The 16281-nt window shown below is 38.4% G+C and overlaps 2 protein-coding genes across 9 annotated transcripts in view; one reads left to right on the top strand and one right to left on the bottom strand.

The window, feature by feature from the left end:
- The first annotated feature begins 315 nt into the window (after nt 1-315).
- Nucleotides 316-7891, top strand: LOC123775352 (sodium channel modifier 1). Its single transcript, XM_045770479.2, has 6 exons — nt 316-704; nt 1448-1518; nt 2140-2228; nt 3389-3536; nt 5603-5700; nt 7423-7891. Exons 1-6 carry the CDS (start codon nt 651-653, stop codon nt 7806-7808), a joined length of 846 nt encoding a protein of 281 aa, XP_045626435.2. The 5' UTR covers nt 316-650; the 3' UTR covers nt 7809-7891.
- A 1187-nt stretch (nt 7892-9078) lies between these two features.
- Nucleotides 9079-16281, bottom strand: part of LOC123775350 (uncharacterized) — an 8296-nt gene continuing 1093 nt past the window's right edge. For all 8 annotated transcript variants that reach the window (XM_069311785.1, XM_069311791.1, XM_069311789.1 and 5 more), the window contains exons 2-8: nt 15049-15240; nt 13860-13998; nt 12398-12531; nt 11335-11512; nt 10472-10622; nt 10040-10203; nt 9079-9638 (exon numbers count right to left, since the gene is read on the bottom strand). In XM_069311785.1, coding sequence (XP_069167886.1) covers nt 9180-9638; nt 10040-10203; nt 10472-10622; nt 11335-11512; nt 12398-12531; nt 13860-13998; nt 15049-15240 — 1417 coding nt within the window. In that variant the 3' untranslated portion in view covers nt 9079-9179. The remainder of the gene's footprint in view (nt 9639-10039; nt 10204-10471; nt 10623-11334; nt 11513-12397; nt 12532-13859; nt 13999-15048; nt 15241-16281) is intronic.

Genomic DNA, 16281 nt, shown 5'->3' with positions numbered 1-16281 from the left:
AAGGTCTTTTTATGTCAGAAGAACGGCAGAAACTGGAACTATATATGAAAACTCTTTCAGGACAAAATTTAAAGTAAAACTAAAGATATTTGTAGTTGTATAAAAGTTGCATTTTTCATCGGTCGTAGAGCCGGAAATCCGCAATATTCATCTCAGAACAATGCTTATTTCACGCAGAATCGTTAATAAACGTAAGATTTTTATACGTCTCAAGAAAGATAGAAACATAATCTTACTTTAATCTAGTTTTACATAATCTAGTTTTACTTTAAATTTTGTCCTGAAAGAGTTTGCATATATAGATCTAGTTTCTGCCGTTCTTCTGACATAAAAAGACCTTTGGTTTAATAAGTTATTAAGATGTTTTCAACAATATTACTAGGGCGTTCACCGATTCCAACATGGGCGACCCTTTTGGAAACGCATGGAAACGCAACACTTGGGTTGACCCGATTGACAGACTGGCTATATTCCAACAGGGTCTGAGACACAACGATGTGTTCTAAACAGCAAAGAAAATGTGTGACCCACTGGATATTAAACTGAAACATGACAAGGAACCCTTAAGTTCAAATACGTTCTGAAAAACAGCTTCCAGAGACTTAAGTTACACCACATTATTGCCTTTATAGGCTGATTGACAAGTCAACATGTCCTTCAAACGTGAAACAGATTCAGATTCATCCTACGTTGAACAACTTAAGGTAATATTCGTTTTTAAACTTTTTGTAATAATTTGTGTTCACTTCTAGGCACAAGTTATTTATTTATTGTATTTATTTATTTATATACAAGAAGGTACATTGGAGGTTAACAGAGAATATAGGAATTAAGTTGAATTTACATTCTTGTAAAGCCACTAGCATGCATAGCTTTTCGGGCAAGTTAAACTGAAGTTGAAAATTTGAGAACTATCTAAAGCATATACAGTATTTTGTTTCTTATTAAGGTATAGTTGCCTCTGGATGGATGGTCATTGATTTCCAGACACAAGTGCCTAAAAACACGAAGCACATACAAAAGATAAGGAACTTATTGAGTATAATGCAAAAACATACTGAAAGCGTGAAAAGAAACTTATAAAAACCGGTTAGAATAAATCAATTCATAAATATCATAACATAAATATTTCCATTAAACAATTCCACAGTAGCCTTGACGAGGGTTCGAACCTATGCACTGGGTGTTCCTAGGCATGCTCTAGTCAACTGCACCACCACGTGGTTAAAAGAATTGCAACCTAGGGTACAATTATTTCACCCGCAAGGGCCCCAAGGCTTCCACTGAAGCCTAACCGAGGTTTCACACAATTTCCCTATGCACTCAACCTCTGTCAACCAGTACTACTACCTCTGTATTGAACTGGAGGAATGCTGCATTAAATTTTTAATTGTGTATGGTCTAAACTTTACATTAAGCTGTTGTATCTTACTGCCTCTTTCTCCAGGAACGACGCGTGAGTGAGCTCCTAGCTGAAAATATCCCAGAGGACGAAGCACTTCTTATTAAGAACGGCAGGTAAGATTTAAAAAATCTTTAAAAGCAAATAAAAAAAATTTGTAGCTTGCTTTGGTTATGGTGGAGTGAGGAGGTATCGCAATGTCACTGATTCATGATTGCTGGCCACTAAATCCTGAATATGAATAATTTTTCACATTTATTTTCTACAGGAACATGTAGTTTCATTGGATGATGTGGAGAGGCAAGAACTGCTGCTGTGTGCTATTTGTCTTGTTTTGAGAACATCACCAGTACTGTACTGGGTTTACATCTTCAAATGCACAAAAAAAATCACATTAATGTTATCTCCTCATAATGTTATCTCCTTATAATGTAATCTCCTCACCTGCCATCTTTTCCAATGTATAAGAATAGTACAGTACTGTATATCTTTTCTATTATTGAATTATGGAACAGTATTTTGTTTTGCTTAACCTTTCTGGTAGGTTTCTTAGATTCTCAAGCTTCCCTAGCCTTGTAGGGAGTCAAATTTGGGTCCTTACACCAATTAAGGCCAGTGTGGGTCTCTTAGGCTCCCCCGTGTGCAAGCTCCAGGTAGCTATTGTGGGCTCACCGAAAAGTGACCATTTCATTGCATTCAGTGCTTTATTTTTACTTGTGTAACTTTTTTATTTGCAGATATGCATGTTTGGTATGCAGCCATCGACCAATATGTGATACTCTCCCAATGTTGTCTCGACACAGAGCTGGAAAAAAACATCTCTACTGTGAGTTCTTTTGAAAATGTGAGACCAAATGAATTAATTAATCTAATACTCTATTGTATAAAATTTGTTAGCTTCTTTAAATGAGAATACAACCACATTCTGCATAAATATTTACAAAGGGTTTATGAATCACACAACAGTTTACATAATTGCTTACAAGGATGATCTTGATTGGACTTCAGAGGCTGTGAAGCTGTAGATATGGAGCCCATATGAACATGAGGGAAGGGGAAGATTATCAGGGAAAAGCGCCAAGCCAATATGACTATATATCATTTGGAAGGGGTCAGGATAAGGATTTGGGATGGGTCGGAGGAAAGGAATGGTGCCCATAGCATGTACAACATTTAGAGGACACTCGGTTGTGAAATATACCAGTGCATTTATATAATAATTATAATTGTCATAGCATTGTTTGGAGATGAATTATTTTAACAACCAAATTGCAATTCATGTTGTGTATCATTTGAGTATAGTGTTGATACCATACAGCTCATCTACAAGTCTTAATTTTTTAGGTGGCTTTTTGAAATTTAGTTAAAATATTATTCAGAACTTTGTATGTACAGTACACTATTATTTTATGAAATTTACATGAACATGTTTCCTCAATCATGGTGGCTTTGTTTTCATTTATGAAACAGTTTGAGCTTTGAAACTTGATAATCCAAAGTTGTCATTGTTATAAACAAGCTCATAGAACTCTGGAGCTCACAGATTGATTGATAAATGTAAACAATGTCACCATGATTGAGGAAACATGTACAGGTTTTGTAAGTGGTAGCTTGATGAAACCTGGTCCAGCCTCTGGCCCTGTGATGCAAGTGGTGCGTGAGGATCAAATATTATTCCAAAACAGAAAAAATATGCAGGCTTAGCACCTTCTTTTGATAATTACTTACTTTGTAAGTGGATGCATAAATGCTTGATGAATCGTGGTCCAGATAGGCCAGGGTGGGCCTCGGAGGACTACTGTAGTTCATTTACCCAAGGCTTGATACTACTGGGAGCTACTGAGGGCCCCACCTGAGAAGGGCATTTCATTACATTCAATGAATGATTTTTGGTCTGCCGTGTAAATGATTTTTAGATGAACGTTTCCATCATGGAAACGGGTGGTGCATACAAATATATAATAAATTTTGCTACATTTTAATTAGGCCTTTCGAAGTTCATGGAGAAGAAGACGGAGATGGAGCTACTCGTATTAAAGCATCAACAAAAAAACACCTTGAAGATTGACCAAGCTAACAACCCAGTGTCAACAGCTGTCCCCCAAAATAATCAAAGCCGTGCTCATCAACTGAGGTTCGTAATTTTTACAATAAACTTTCTTATTGCTGTGGATTTATTAGTCTTATATATGTTAAGATAGTGTTTACTGGTGAATATAGCTGAGCAGCATTGTTTCATGAACAGCAAACAAGACGTGGCATTGAACATAAAAATAATTGAATATACTGAAGGCCTGTTGGCCTATACAAGGTGGCTCATATTTATATCCAACTATTTTCACTTGAGTACTTATCCGGCCAATGCTTTAAACGTTCCAGTGAGATTTCTATGGTGTTACTTGGTAACTTGTGAAACAAATCACCAACCTATTTCTAAACGAGTATTTGCCCATATATTTGCTAAATTAAAATTTCTCCAATTTGAATCCATTATTTTGTTATAACTTGGATTCATATATTTAAAATCTTATTCATATTGCCTTTTCAAAACCTCTTCATTCATTACTTCAGTCATGTCCCCTCTCCCTTTGTGCCTTTGATCCTGTCATTATTATATGCTAGATTATGCCAGGTTCCACCCCTGGTTTTCAATTGATGGTTGGTTTGGTGAGGAATGCCAGTCCTGTGTAGCAGATAATTTGTTTACCTTATGGCTGCTGGTTGAGTCATGATGGCTCTCCACTTCCCTTGTTCTCTCCTCCACTACTCTACCTGGTTGCCTTGAACTTTGTGCTTCTGTAACACTTTACAGTCCCCCTCAAAGCTGTGAAGTGGAGGGTGATATTCCACCCTCCAACTTTGAACAAGGGAGTTCTGCCATTCAAACGTGGGAGCCGGTCGGCCGAGCGGACAGCACGCTGAACTTGTGATCCAGTGGCCCTGGGTTCGATCCCAGGCGCCGGCGAAAAACAATGGGCAGAGTTTCTTTCACCCTATGCCCCTGTTACCTAGCAGTAAAATAGGTACCTTGGTGTTAGTCAGCTGTCACGGGCTGCTTCCTGGGGGTGGAGGCCTGGTCGAGGACCGGGCCGCGGGGACACTAAAAGCCCCAAAATCATCTCAAGATAACCACTCAAGAAAACAGGGCACTGGCAGCCTGGTACTTGGTTAGTGTTCCAGGCCTCCTCGCCTGGGAAATGCGCCATGTCTCTCGGCCTGGTGTCTCGTCTTCATGCTGACTACCTACGGTTCTTCCTCCTCCCTGGTGAGTCCAAGGAGGAGGAAGAACTTTTTTCTTCTCTGTAGGTAGTTAACTTCAGGGAGCCACAAGGATATCCACAGAGAACCAGCATTGAATAAAATGAAACACCAATTTCTGGGTAAGCCCTGGTGGCTCTCCAATTTCCCCCCCTCCCTTCCAGGTCATTGGCTGGGCATTGTTCTGTGTGCATTTGATTCAGAACTGAGTACTTGAGCCAGTAGGCAGCATGAACCCCAGCCCCTCACCCAACTTTCCTCAAGAGAGTGGGAGGGATGGGGCAAATTAGTGCATGCTTGTTTCAATAAATTTTCTATTGCATTTTTGCATTGTTGAGGAAGTTCGTTCAGCAAATTGCAAGGTTTTGGTTTCTTTGAACCCAGCAGTGATCTATGTTGATTCATTGACTTTCTGGGTGCCTTTTCCAGTGAGGTGGCAAAGTGTCACCTACTCTCTGCTCCTCTGAGAGGGGCCAGGTTCTGGCTTTGGTTGTTAGACGGCAGCTGAACTTGTCTCCATAGCTGATGAGATTTAGTAGTTGGGGCCATTTCAGTGAGATATATTCAGGGAGCCACTGAGGCTCGCCCAAGAAATTGGCATTTCATATCATTCAACACTGGTTTTTTTATATGTTCGTTTTAACATTTATCCAATGTCATTATTGGTGTAATGTGTATGAAGACATTTGGCATATTACACTAATTAGATATCCCAATGGAAAAATATCAAATTTATGTACGTACACATATATATATAACAAATAAATATATATTGAATAACACAAAATATGCAATGAACATGCCAAGCAAGTCTTTGGACAAATTTATAGTTGGTCAAATTGAAACATTAAAATTTTTAATTAATTCAAAGACAAGCTGTTTTATGCCTGTGCATTATATGGTATACAGTATTTATACGTGCCATTACTATATTCTTTCCAGTGGAATGATAAGGACGTCCTCTACAAACAACCAAGATAAAAAACGCTCGAAGCTCTCTCCTTACAGTCGCAAGGCAAAAATTTATTTAAATAAATCTGGTAAGTTAAATATTGTTGTAGGTAAAACAGTTAACCTTTTGTGAGCAAGGGCCCCCTCATTTACTCCCAGAGACATGGATTTGCTCGCTCTGGACACCACGTTCCCATCAGGCTCTTGTTGACTTGTGTTTCATGATGAAAATTATCTTTACAAATGTCTTGCTACCTTAATTAGAGAGGGAAGACAGGGAAGATAATGCTTAATCCTCCAGCAAAAAATGCCTCTCACTATAACATGTTTTGTTTCTACTCTTACATCACCTCCTAAGTACTAACTGGAAAACACAAGTCACTCAAGTTAAAATTATGCTAAAAAACTCTGGTTGCTATTCTGCCTCTAAATGTCAGAATGTCTGGTTATTGTTTTTCCAAGTCAACTGGGTTTCAAGATTTTCTCAGATGCTGTCTTGTACACCTTTGAGCTAGGCCACTTTCTAGCCAATACCTTGAGAGAGATTTGCTTTAGAGGATTTGACTTGGAGACGAGTCTTATTTACTCACTGTCCATGACCACTAATGTTTAACCCACTAATGTGCGCTACGTCTGGGGATGATCTTGCTAATTATCCGTAAACTGTGCAACACAGTTGGGGAAATTTTGAAATATTGCATAAGATTTTAAACAGAATCTCAGAAGTGGTTGTTTATTCAGTTGAGGTGCTTTCACTGCACCTAGTTTATGCTTGCTATGGACAGTCTAGGCAGCCGGTATTCCTCTCATAAGAATGAGGAGTATTGTCAGGTCTATATTTTTGAGCAGGCAGTTATGACTGACTTGCTTGCTTCCATGCCTGATACCGTTGTACAGCTTTCATGAGTTTAAGGTGTATTGGACCCCAGTAGCCATTCTTCTGCCTCTATCACTTGGCTTGTTGGATTCAAGAGTCCATTCGGCCTCGAATGTGTGCCATTTGTCAGTGCTGGGATCCTGTACTGGCTGATCTCTTGTCTCAGACAGTGGGTTATCAGGTTGCATTGGCTTTGTCACAAATCAGTCTTGCCATCGATAAATACTGCAATAGATTGTGTCTACCAATTGCTGTTGTTTTACCCAAGATCATCACTGTTCAGCAAATGGTTCAGGCCTTTATACAGGGCATCCTGTAAATGATGACAGAATTGAACACACACAGCACTGGGGGTTGAGCAACCTCATTCTACCATAAAACAATGGGGTGACAATTTATTGAGCAAAAAATACCCTGTAATCATAACCCTTAATACTGTTAATCAATTAAGCGGAAATGCGGAAATGCTTAATGATAGTTTGGACACATTGAAGGAGGGAAGGAAATTATCGGGAGAAAGCGCCGAGCCATTACGACTATATAGCAATTCTAAGTGATCAGGATAGGTGTTTGGGATGGAACAAGGGAAAGGAATGGTGCCTAACCACGTAGATGGTCGTGGATTGAACGCCAGTCTGCATGAAGTGAGACCGTCAATCTGCCGTTGATGGTCTTGCTTCATGAGACCTTGGTCGGTAGAGCTAGTCATCCTCTCAAAGTGGACACTTTCAGAGGATGACTGTTACACTGGTAGGGGAAGATGTACAAAAGTCAAATATAGTGCTTGAGTGATGGGTAGGCAACCAAAATGGCATAAAGGAGTATAGATTTTGAGATTATGAACAGTCAGTCAGGAAGTTTTACAGTCAGATATATTTAGATGCTGATATATTCATAATACAGTACTGTACTTTAATTTTTGTATGTATTTCAGATGGCTGTAGCATAGGATTTATTTCTCAAAGGCACATTAACAATGTAGCGGATGAGGTTACAAAATATGTTAACAGGACTTGGCAAAAGAATGACTTTGTTGATACTGTTATGAAGGAGAGATGTTTGTCTCAAATGCCACAGTCTACAAGCACAGCGCCTGCAATAATGGACAAAAACCCACCTGAAGACACATCACAGAGCACTGGAGGAAAAGCATCAACTATAGTCGATTCAGAATTGAACCTAAAGAGAGAGAAATATTACCAGAATCTGCGAGCCTCAGGATGGAAGAGAAATTTGTTGGGAAACTGGACAAGGGATAATGAAGCTGAGTTTGACAGTGATGAAGAGCCTCCACAAGAGTTTGAAAACCAACTTCAATAGTTTTCTTAATTTCTTGTTCCTGTGAACATTATTTTAACTGTTTTTATATATACAGTATTTGTTTTTCTTAAAAGGCACAATCATATGTTCTTTTATTCTTTTTACCTTCACTTAATGTCTTGTTATTCATAGAGTTAGTTCTGAAAGCATAACAGATGATTTTTGACATCCATTATCCTTTGACTCACCATTTATCTCTTTGGCTTCATTAACAAGATTTTAACAAACCATACAGAAGATTGTTTTTCCAACAATTAATGGGTAAGATATCACAGTGCACAGGTTGAAACCCTGCAATTACTTTGGATGCCAGATTCACAAGATACTGCACCACTTTGCATCCTTTCCTTTGTTTAGACATGAATCACATCCATTATACTTAAAAGTAGAATGAGAAGGAACTACAGTATATTGATTTAGTGTTTCATGGCCTCCCCATTCAGTTGGAAATAACAGGTACCGAGAGAAGTTCAGCACTGTACTTTACAGTGTATATTGAATATTTTATCAATATCATGTGCTGAATTTGTTGCAGTTTACCATTATTGGAGGCAGGAAGCCTGCTAGGCTTATTGAGGTCCTTCTAGTCAAGAGTGAGGCTGTCTTCAAGATTGTGCAACCAGTTATATATACTGAGAGAGAGATGCATCATCAACTGAGAAAAGAAAGCCAATTGAAACCATTGTAAGCTGTGTCCCAGAGTCATGTCATGTGACCTCTGTTGCTTTTCCAAATTTGCAGACAATGCTAAAATAGTGTAAACTGAATTTGGACGAAAACACAAAACTACTACAAGACAATTTAGATAAGCTTTTAAAGACAAAGAAGTAATGGTAATAATTACCGTACCAGATATTTGCTGTGCAATGTTGAAATTGTGATACTGTATCTGAATGCAAAAAGAGATTTGAGAGGCATGGCTGGTAGGAATCTTAAGGCAAAAATTCAAAGCAATATGGACAGGCAAAATATACTATATACAAAGTAGTAACAGAAATTGACAATATAGCCAAGAGTTTTTTAAACATGCAACTTCAAGAACAAAAGGTCATAGACTCAAACTAAGAAAACAAAGCTGTCGAAGAAACATCATAAAATTCTCCTTGGCAGAGTTGAAATATGTTGAACCTGCGTGCATCTAGGAGGTTCATTACAGTATAGCTATTCCACTGGGTAGTCTGAAAGCAAATTTCTTTGTATCTAATGGTATTTTATTCATGTTTGATGAAGTAGGTATTAGTTACCCTAATACTGTTAAGAATATGTTGACAAGTTTTTAGATTTATTTTTAAATACAGTACTTCAATATGCTAACTTTCCTTGTCCTACCATTTGATGCATATCTGTATGCATTTAAATATAGCAGGACATTCATGAGATATGCAAAATATTGTTCATCTTATTCACCAAAATAGATCCTGTTAAGCACATTATTTTCGAGAAATCTCTCCAAACAAAACGAGCCAACTGTTGGACAACGAGTCTGCCAAGATCCCATGAGGTACTGATCACTTTACCATCTTTAGCTTCCACAATACTTCCATCACTCTTGAGGCTGTACTCATAACTTCTGAATATGGGAAAAGATAGGAAGAGTCTCGTCATTACTATATTCCACATCTTTTTTAAGAAAGGTGGAGGTTGATTCAACCCTGCTTCTGTTGCTAAGTCTTCCATATATTGCCACTGATCAGTAGGCAGCATATGAAAGTGTTTGGTTTTCAAGTCTTGCTTTTTCCACTCTTCATGAATTTTGTCGTTGATTGCAGTCATTTCATCTGGTGTAGGGAGTTTAACACTACCAGTCAGTGTAGCCAGGAAGTACTGAACCTATGGGAGGGGGGAGGGGGGAGGGGAAATAAAAGATGGTTAGAAAGCAGGTGTCAGGATAAATCAACATAGGTAAAATAAGTACAGGGTATACACAATTGTCCAAAGACAAATTTTAACTGAGTTTGGTATACACTCCAGCAGTGGTTATGCTCAGGCATGGTACTGTTCATGCTCAGGTACAGTACTGCTTTTGCTCAGGCATGGTACTGGCCATTGAGCCAAATAAAATGTGACCCTACATAGCATGAACCACCTAAATTTTTATTTTCAGTATTTTTAAGTATTCCTTATTTTTGCTAGGGGTTCCAAAATTATGAATTTTGAATCCCTGAATAATGAATTTTCAGGATCATATTAAATTTGTAAATGTTTCATGTTAACAAATTAAAAAATCTAACCTGATAGTTAATTATCTGAAAGACAATAACCCTGGATGGAATTCCAATGAAAGCCATTGATGGGTAGATGGAGTTGATTAGGTGTTTGTACAGTGGCTTCACACAGTTGTCGTCTACCTGGATTCCACATTCCTCCGTCAAAAAGGGAAAACTGTATTTATAACCTGGAAAGAGATTTAATGCCTCATCAAAATCAATAGTTACTTTATACAGTATGACACTGGAATTTATCAAGCAGTCCTTAACTAAGTGAGTGAAAAAATTATAAACTTTAATAGTAATAATTAATAAGCTGTAAAAAAATATATGAAGTTAGTCTCATGAAGTGACTTAGAAGCTTCATTTAAAAGAACTTAATGCGTGGATGCAGAAGATACCTATCATTAAGAAATAATATAAGAATAAATAGTGTAGAGCAACCAATATAGATACCTGTGCAAAACACAATGGCATCAGCTTGAGCCCTAGAGCCATCAGAAAACACAAATCCTTCCTGTGTTGCCTTCACTGCTCCAGGTACTTGATAGATATTGGGAGGCAGTTCAGAAGGGATTGACACAGGAAGGTTGTGAGACAGAAGTACCTGGGAAAGAAGACGTGTAATAGAGTATAACTTTTGGAAGTGAAAATGCCAAGCAGGTTTGGAGAGATGATCTCATTAGTTATTACCTTTTAGGAGATGGTAATTTGTGTTAAATTTGTACGAGTAAAACTGATGTGTGTATAATCTCAGGGTTCAGAATGTGACTTAATGCACACTTGCCCCTAAAAGTAAAATTATTTCAATGTGTTAAGAATATGAAAGGGAAACTTGAAGCATTTGCTAATAAATCTCATTCACGTGTGTATTTGCTATAACATACGGTTTGTTCTTTTGATAATTACTGCCTACTTGCTTTAATATAAAGCATTGCTACTTGCATTAAAACATGAATGTATAGAATTATTAATGAGCAATGTCGTCATTAACTGTTTTATACAAGTACGAAAACAGACAAAACATGAAGATAGAAAGGTAAAAGTAAATACAGTGAGTAGTGTAGTTATTTCACAGCAGATCACACCCGAGTTTGATTCCTGGGCAGAGTGAGAAATTTGGGCATGTTTCCTTATACCTTATGTATTCATATCTGCACATACCGCACCACTGCTGTCATGGCCCCTAAATCAACAACATGCTAATGCTGTTAAAACAAGAACAAAACTTAAGTTTAAAATACAAGACATATGAAAAATCTACTCATACAAATTGAAGGTACATTGAAGGTACAAATTGAAGGTACAAGGTACTTTACCTTGTCTGCCACTGATGATAGTTCTAGCGAGATATCAAGACCTGATGCACCAGCTCCAAGAACCACTACTGTGGACCCTGCATAAGGTGAAGGCTTTCGGTAATCATGGCTGTGCACCTGTAGTCCCTTGTAATTTTCTATGCCTTCTATATGTGGTGTATATGGCACTGTAAAATGTCTGGAAAAATAGTACACAAAATTTACATCTTATGTTGGTCTACATATCTCTTAAGAAATTAATAAACATCGTAAGTCTCTCTCCTCCTGGACCATTCAGCCATGATTAAGTACTGTACTGTAAAGATTTGGGAAGGAGCATCTTAAAATATTTGCTAAAAAATTTCCAAATTTTGGTTTGCCAAGATATTTTGTGTGACCGTAATGGAAGTGGTAATGTAGTCACACATAATTATCAGCTGATTGAGTAAATTTAAGTTCCAGATGTGGCTCCATTCATGGCTCCATTCATGGTTGCCAATCATCATCTGAGGTCAGGCTAATGTTTGTTTTGACGTTTCAAGTCTATGTACGAAACTGGTGAAGCATGAAAGCCAGTGACTACTTAAATCTTATCATCTTACCCCAGGAGGATGTGTGCGTATAGAGCTGGGTCTTGAAAGAGGCAAATGATGTTTCTGCTTTCACATGCTCATGCCCACTTTGGGACTGTCAGCCCTAGCAATCTCAATATATAGGCAAGATGACAACATTGATGCAGGCAACTTCTTCAAAAGGTCAGATGTAACACAAACAAGGAGCAATGGTTTCAAGTTCAACAAGCCACAATATAGGACAGGATGACTACAAATTTTTGTAGGACAAAATTTTAAGCAGGGCATCGGAGGTAGGCAGCCTTACCCAGCACACACATGCTGGGCATTGCAGGCAGACAGCCTTACCCAGTACACACATTCAGGGCATTGCAGGCAGGCACCCTTACCCAGTACACACAAGCAGGGCTTCACAGGTTGGCAGCCTTACCCAGTACACACAAGCAGGGCTTCACAGGTTGGCAGCCTTACCCAGTACACACAAGCAGGGCTTCACAGGTTGGCAGCCTTACCCAGTACACACAAGTAGGGCATCACAGGTTGTGGAGGATGTTAAACCAGAGGTCAGGTCCCTGACTGTGACCGCCCAGGCTGGGGGACCCTCCGTCTTCATTATGGGCGACACCTTCTCAACGTGGTGACCAAACTATCAAACATAAACAGATTTACAAAACTGTTAAACATTTCAAGATTTCAGTGGGCATAATATCCAAGAGTAACATTAATTCAATGTTGAATTAATGATATTCTTACATTAATGTGGATTCTTACATGTAATATACATTCTTACATGTAATGTACATTCTTACATTACATTAAAACATTAATTCAATGTTGAATTAATGATAGTGCCCATTGTTCAGTAAGCACAATATCCAAGAGTAACGGCACTGACGGGTGCCGTTACCAAAATTCATGGTAAAAAAATCTAATAATTATTGAAGGATTTATTGTCTACAACATTTCATTTTTCTCTAGAGCATCTTAAGGTAAAGAACAAATACATGTGGTATAATTTTTGGTTAAATACACATGTGTGCAAGAGTCGAAGGAGTATTGGGTGAGGTGATCCGGGCAATCAAATATAGAGCATTGTAATATATAGCATTAAAATATAGCATTGGGTAAAACTCTGGTAATCACGGTAGGCAGAGAGACCTCAGTTGAGACGTCATTAGCTGGTGAAGTATGGTGAGATTTGGGTCTGAGTGTTGGCAAGGAAGCAAAAGTTGTTATTCTGTATATTTAAGGCAGGTCTTTTTCTCTTATAAGTATAGCTTCCAAGATTTGCAATCTTCTTTGGTCAGTGTTAGATTCCATATTTTTGTGGAATGGAATTTTTTGCTAGCATGTTCCTAGTAAGTGTCGCGTTATGTTCACTTTGCATGGGATTTCTGGAGGCACCAGCTTGTAGATGGCAAGTCAGACTTCTTGAAAGCTTTGTGGTGGTCACACCAATATAAGTAGATCGAAGGTGACATCCTTCATTGTGGGATGTAAATATCGTTTGTTTTTTCGAGGGGGTTGTATTGTCCACCCCATACCTCAGACCATGTCCCAAAAAATTTAGGTAAAGCTAGCACAAAGCATCTGGCCTCCAACTGTGAACAGACATATAATACTACTCTTTGTAACACCTCTTTTAATTGTTATGTACAATATTTAGTATGTGTGGGGGTTGGGGTCTGAATAGTTAAAGGTAGTATCATCAGGTAATATGCTGCCAGGGAAGCATATCCAGGGTCTGAATAAATGGTATAAGGATCCTGGCCTAGCACTCAAATAATCCTGAAACCACTTGTGGTTGCTATTCAGAATAACAGCAGCAGTGCTGGACACTAGTATTGACATCACCTTAATAGGGGACTGAAGAGGGAGGAATACCAGACAATTATGGGCACTAGGTCATGAGGCAACGAGAATGGTAAGCCCAATATCACATCAGCAGGTACGTTGAATAGACTTGACACTAACCTTGATACACCGATGGATGCCATAGTGCTGAGTATAATCCTCCAGGTACTTGAGGACTGTTGTGTGGTGCATAAATGATTTACTATCCTCAGGAAATGGAAAATCTGGGAATGCCATCATCATTTTTGGCAAGTCAGTCCTATAAACAGTGTACAGTACATAGATTAACCCATTAATTACATATTGGGATTGAATGGCAGATTGTAATATTTATATTTTATTATAGATTTTAAATGCATACAAGGGGCAGAGGTTTTAGGCTCAACAAGCCACAATGTTAGACTGAAAACAGGAGATGCTTTTTCACCCACAGGATTATAAACCCATGGAACCGCTTACCCGCCGAAGCTGTACATGCCAAAACTTGTTTAAAATTCGTCTGAAAAAAAAATCCTCAGGAATAACGAGGGGACCATTGACAAATAGCCGGCTTCCTGTCGCTAGAGAGATAGTGGCCCTCGGTTAAATTCAGGTAAATATCCCTTACATGTGTTATATTTACTAACTGATTAAAAAGTTTCTACATCCTATAGTCGCCAAACAATCTGTCTTCAAGGAGATCTGCTCAAGGGGGAATAGATTGGGAATGACCACATAATTAATGCTATTATCTATTCTCTATCTATGGTTAGGTTACGGTTACTTTAGATTAAGGTTTGAATAGTTTAGTTTAGGTTTCATTACGTTTGGGTACATTAATACAGTACAGTGTATTATTAACGATGATGTGAAATATGAAATTCGAAAACTATTTGCGTGCCCACAAATTCTGCTTACAGAAAACCAAGTTCTTCAAAGAAAACATTTTTCACCATACACTTTTTATATTTTAAACCAACTATTTATATTATAATAAAGTTGTAACTTGGGAGTAATCTGTTTATGACAAATGTTCAATTGCCAGTTTATGTGTAGACAATTTCTGAAACTGTAATATGCTTTCAGACCATCACAAATATCTAGATAACTATCCAGGTTGTTTGAGGACGAGTGTGGTTTCTCATAGTAATTGATTTGCTCTGAGGACGGGCTCCCCCAAAATGTGCTGAAAGTGAAAGCAGAAGTTCCATGAAAATTTCAGACAATGTATTACTGAACTTGCATAGTAAAAAAAATTCTAATACTACTGAACAGTATTTTCCATATAAATACTAACATATTTAAAAACAAATTAATTATTCATATTTACCTAAGGTTTTCATACATGCTAGAATGGACAGGCAAGCTATTGGTGCCAACATGGTGAGAGAGCCTCCAGGTGCCCCCCACGTGGGAGGAGGACTCCCACACCACAGGTCTCCAGTGCTCGCTGGCCAGTATATGGCGAGCCGCGCACACACCCGACGCGCCCGCCCCGATGATCCCTACTACATTCATTACCCTGAAAAACAATTATTCAAATACTATTTATTGAACATTATAAATAACATGAATATATATTCTGAATGTCCTATTGAAATGTGACGTAAATAATGGCATACCGAGGCCATAGGACAGAGGGTATGGTGCACTCCATACCCCTCATACTGCCCATACCGACAGAGGGGCACTGGTGGCTGAGTGGACAGCACGCTGGGCATGTAATCCTGTGGACCGGGGTTTGATTCCCGGCGCCAGCGAGAAACAAAATGGGCAGAGTTTCTTTCACCCTGATGCCCCTGTTACTTAGCAGTAAATAGGTACCTGGGAGTTAGAGAGCTGCTACTGGTCGCTTCCTGGGGAGGTGGTGTAGAAAAAATAAAAAATAGTAGTTAGTAACTTTTTTTTTTTTTTTTTTTTTTTTTTTTTTTTTGAGATATATACAAGAGTTGTTACATTCTTGTACAGTTACAGTTGATTGATTTACATTTGAGAGGCGAGCCAGAAGAGCAGAGTTCAACCCCCGCAAGCACAACTAGGTGAATACCCTCATATTCATGGTGGTGGTGAAGGTTAGAGCCCCATAATAGGCTCAGCAACTGAACCACAACATTCATTTAAATAATTTAGTTTAGTTCATTTATTATGCACCCCATACCCATCTTGTGGGCAGTAGTGGAAAGGGTTACAGAGGCACATAATGGGCTCAGGGACTGAACGCCACAATTCATTTAGCTAAGCAAGTTACACTCTTGATGAGCTAGTTACAAAAATTCAGTATAAGTCATCACATCATCAATGGGTTCGAGATCGACTACAAGTACAGTTTCTAAATTAAACAACTGACATATGTGGAGAGCTACTGTCACAATTGATATGTTTGTCCTGCACATCCAGTGGGCAGCGGTGGATAGGTTACAATAACTTAGTTACTACCTACAGTTAGCAAACTGGGGATATTTGGCTAAAATTTCTGGTAGCAGATAATTTTGAATGAAATATTTACACATTGCTGGAACTTTGGTTATAGAATTGTCTCTGAATTCACGTATCTTTTCGCACA

Source organism: Procambarus clarkii, chromosome 70, assembly GCF_040958095.1.
Source record: "Procambarus clarkii isolate CNS0578487 chromosome 70, FALCON_Pclarkii_2.0, whole genome shotgun sequence".
Lineage (NCBI taxonomy): Eukaryota > Metazoa > Arthropoda > Malacostraca > Decapoda > Cambaridae > Procambarus > Procambarus clarkii.
Note: the sequence above shows the minus strand (reverse complement) of the source record. Positions and strands in the feature narration are given on the sequence as shown.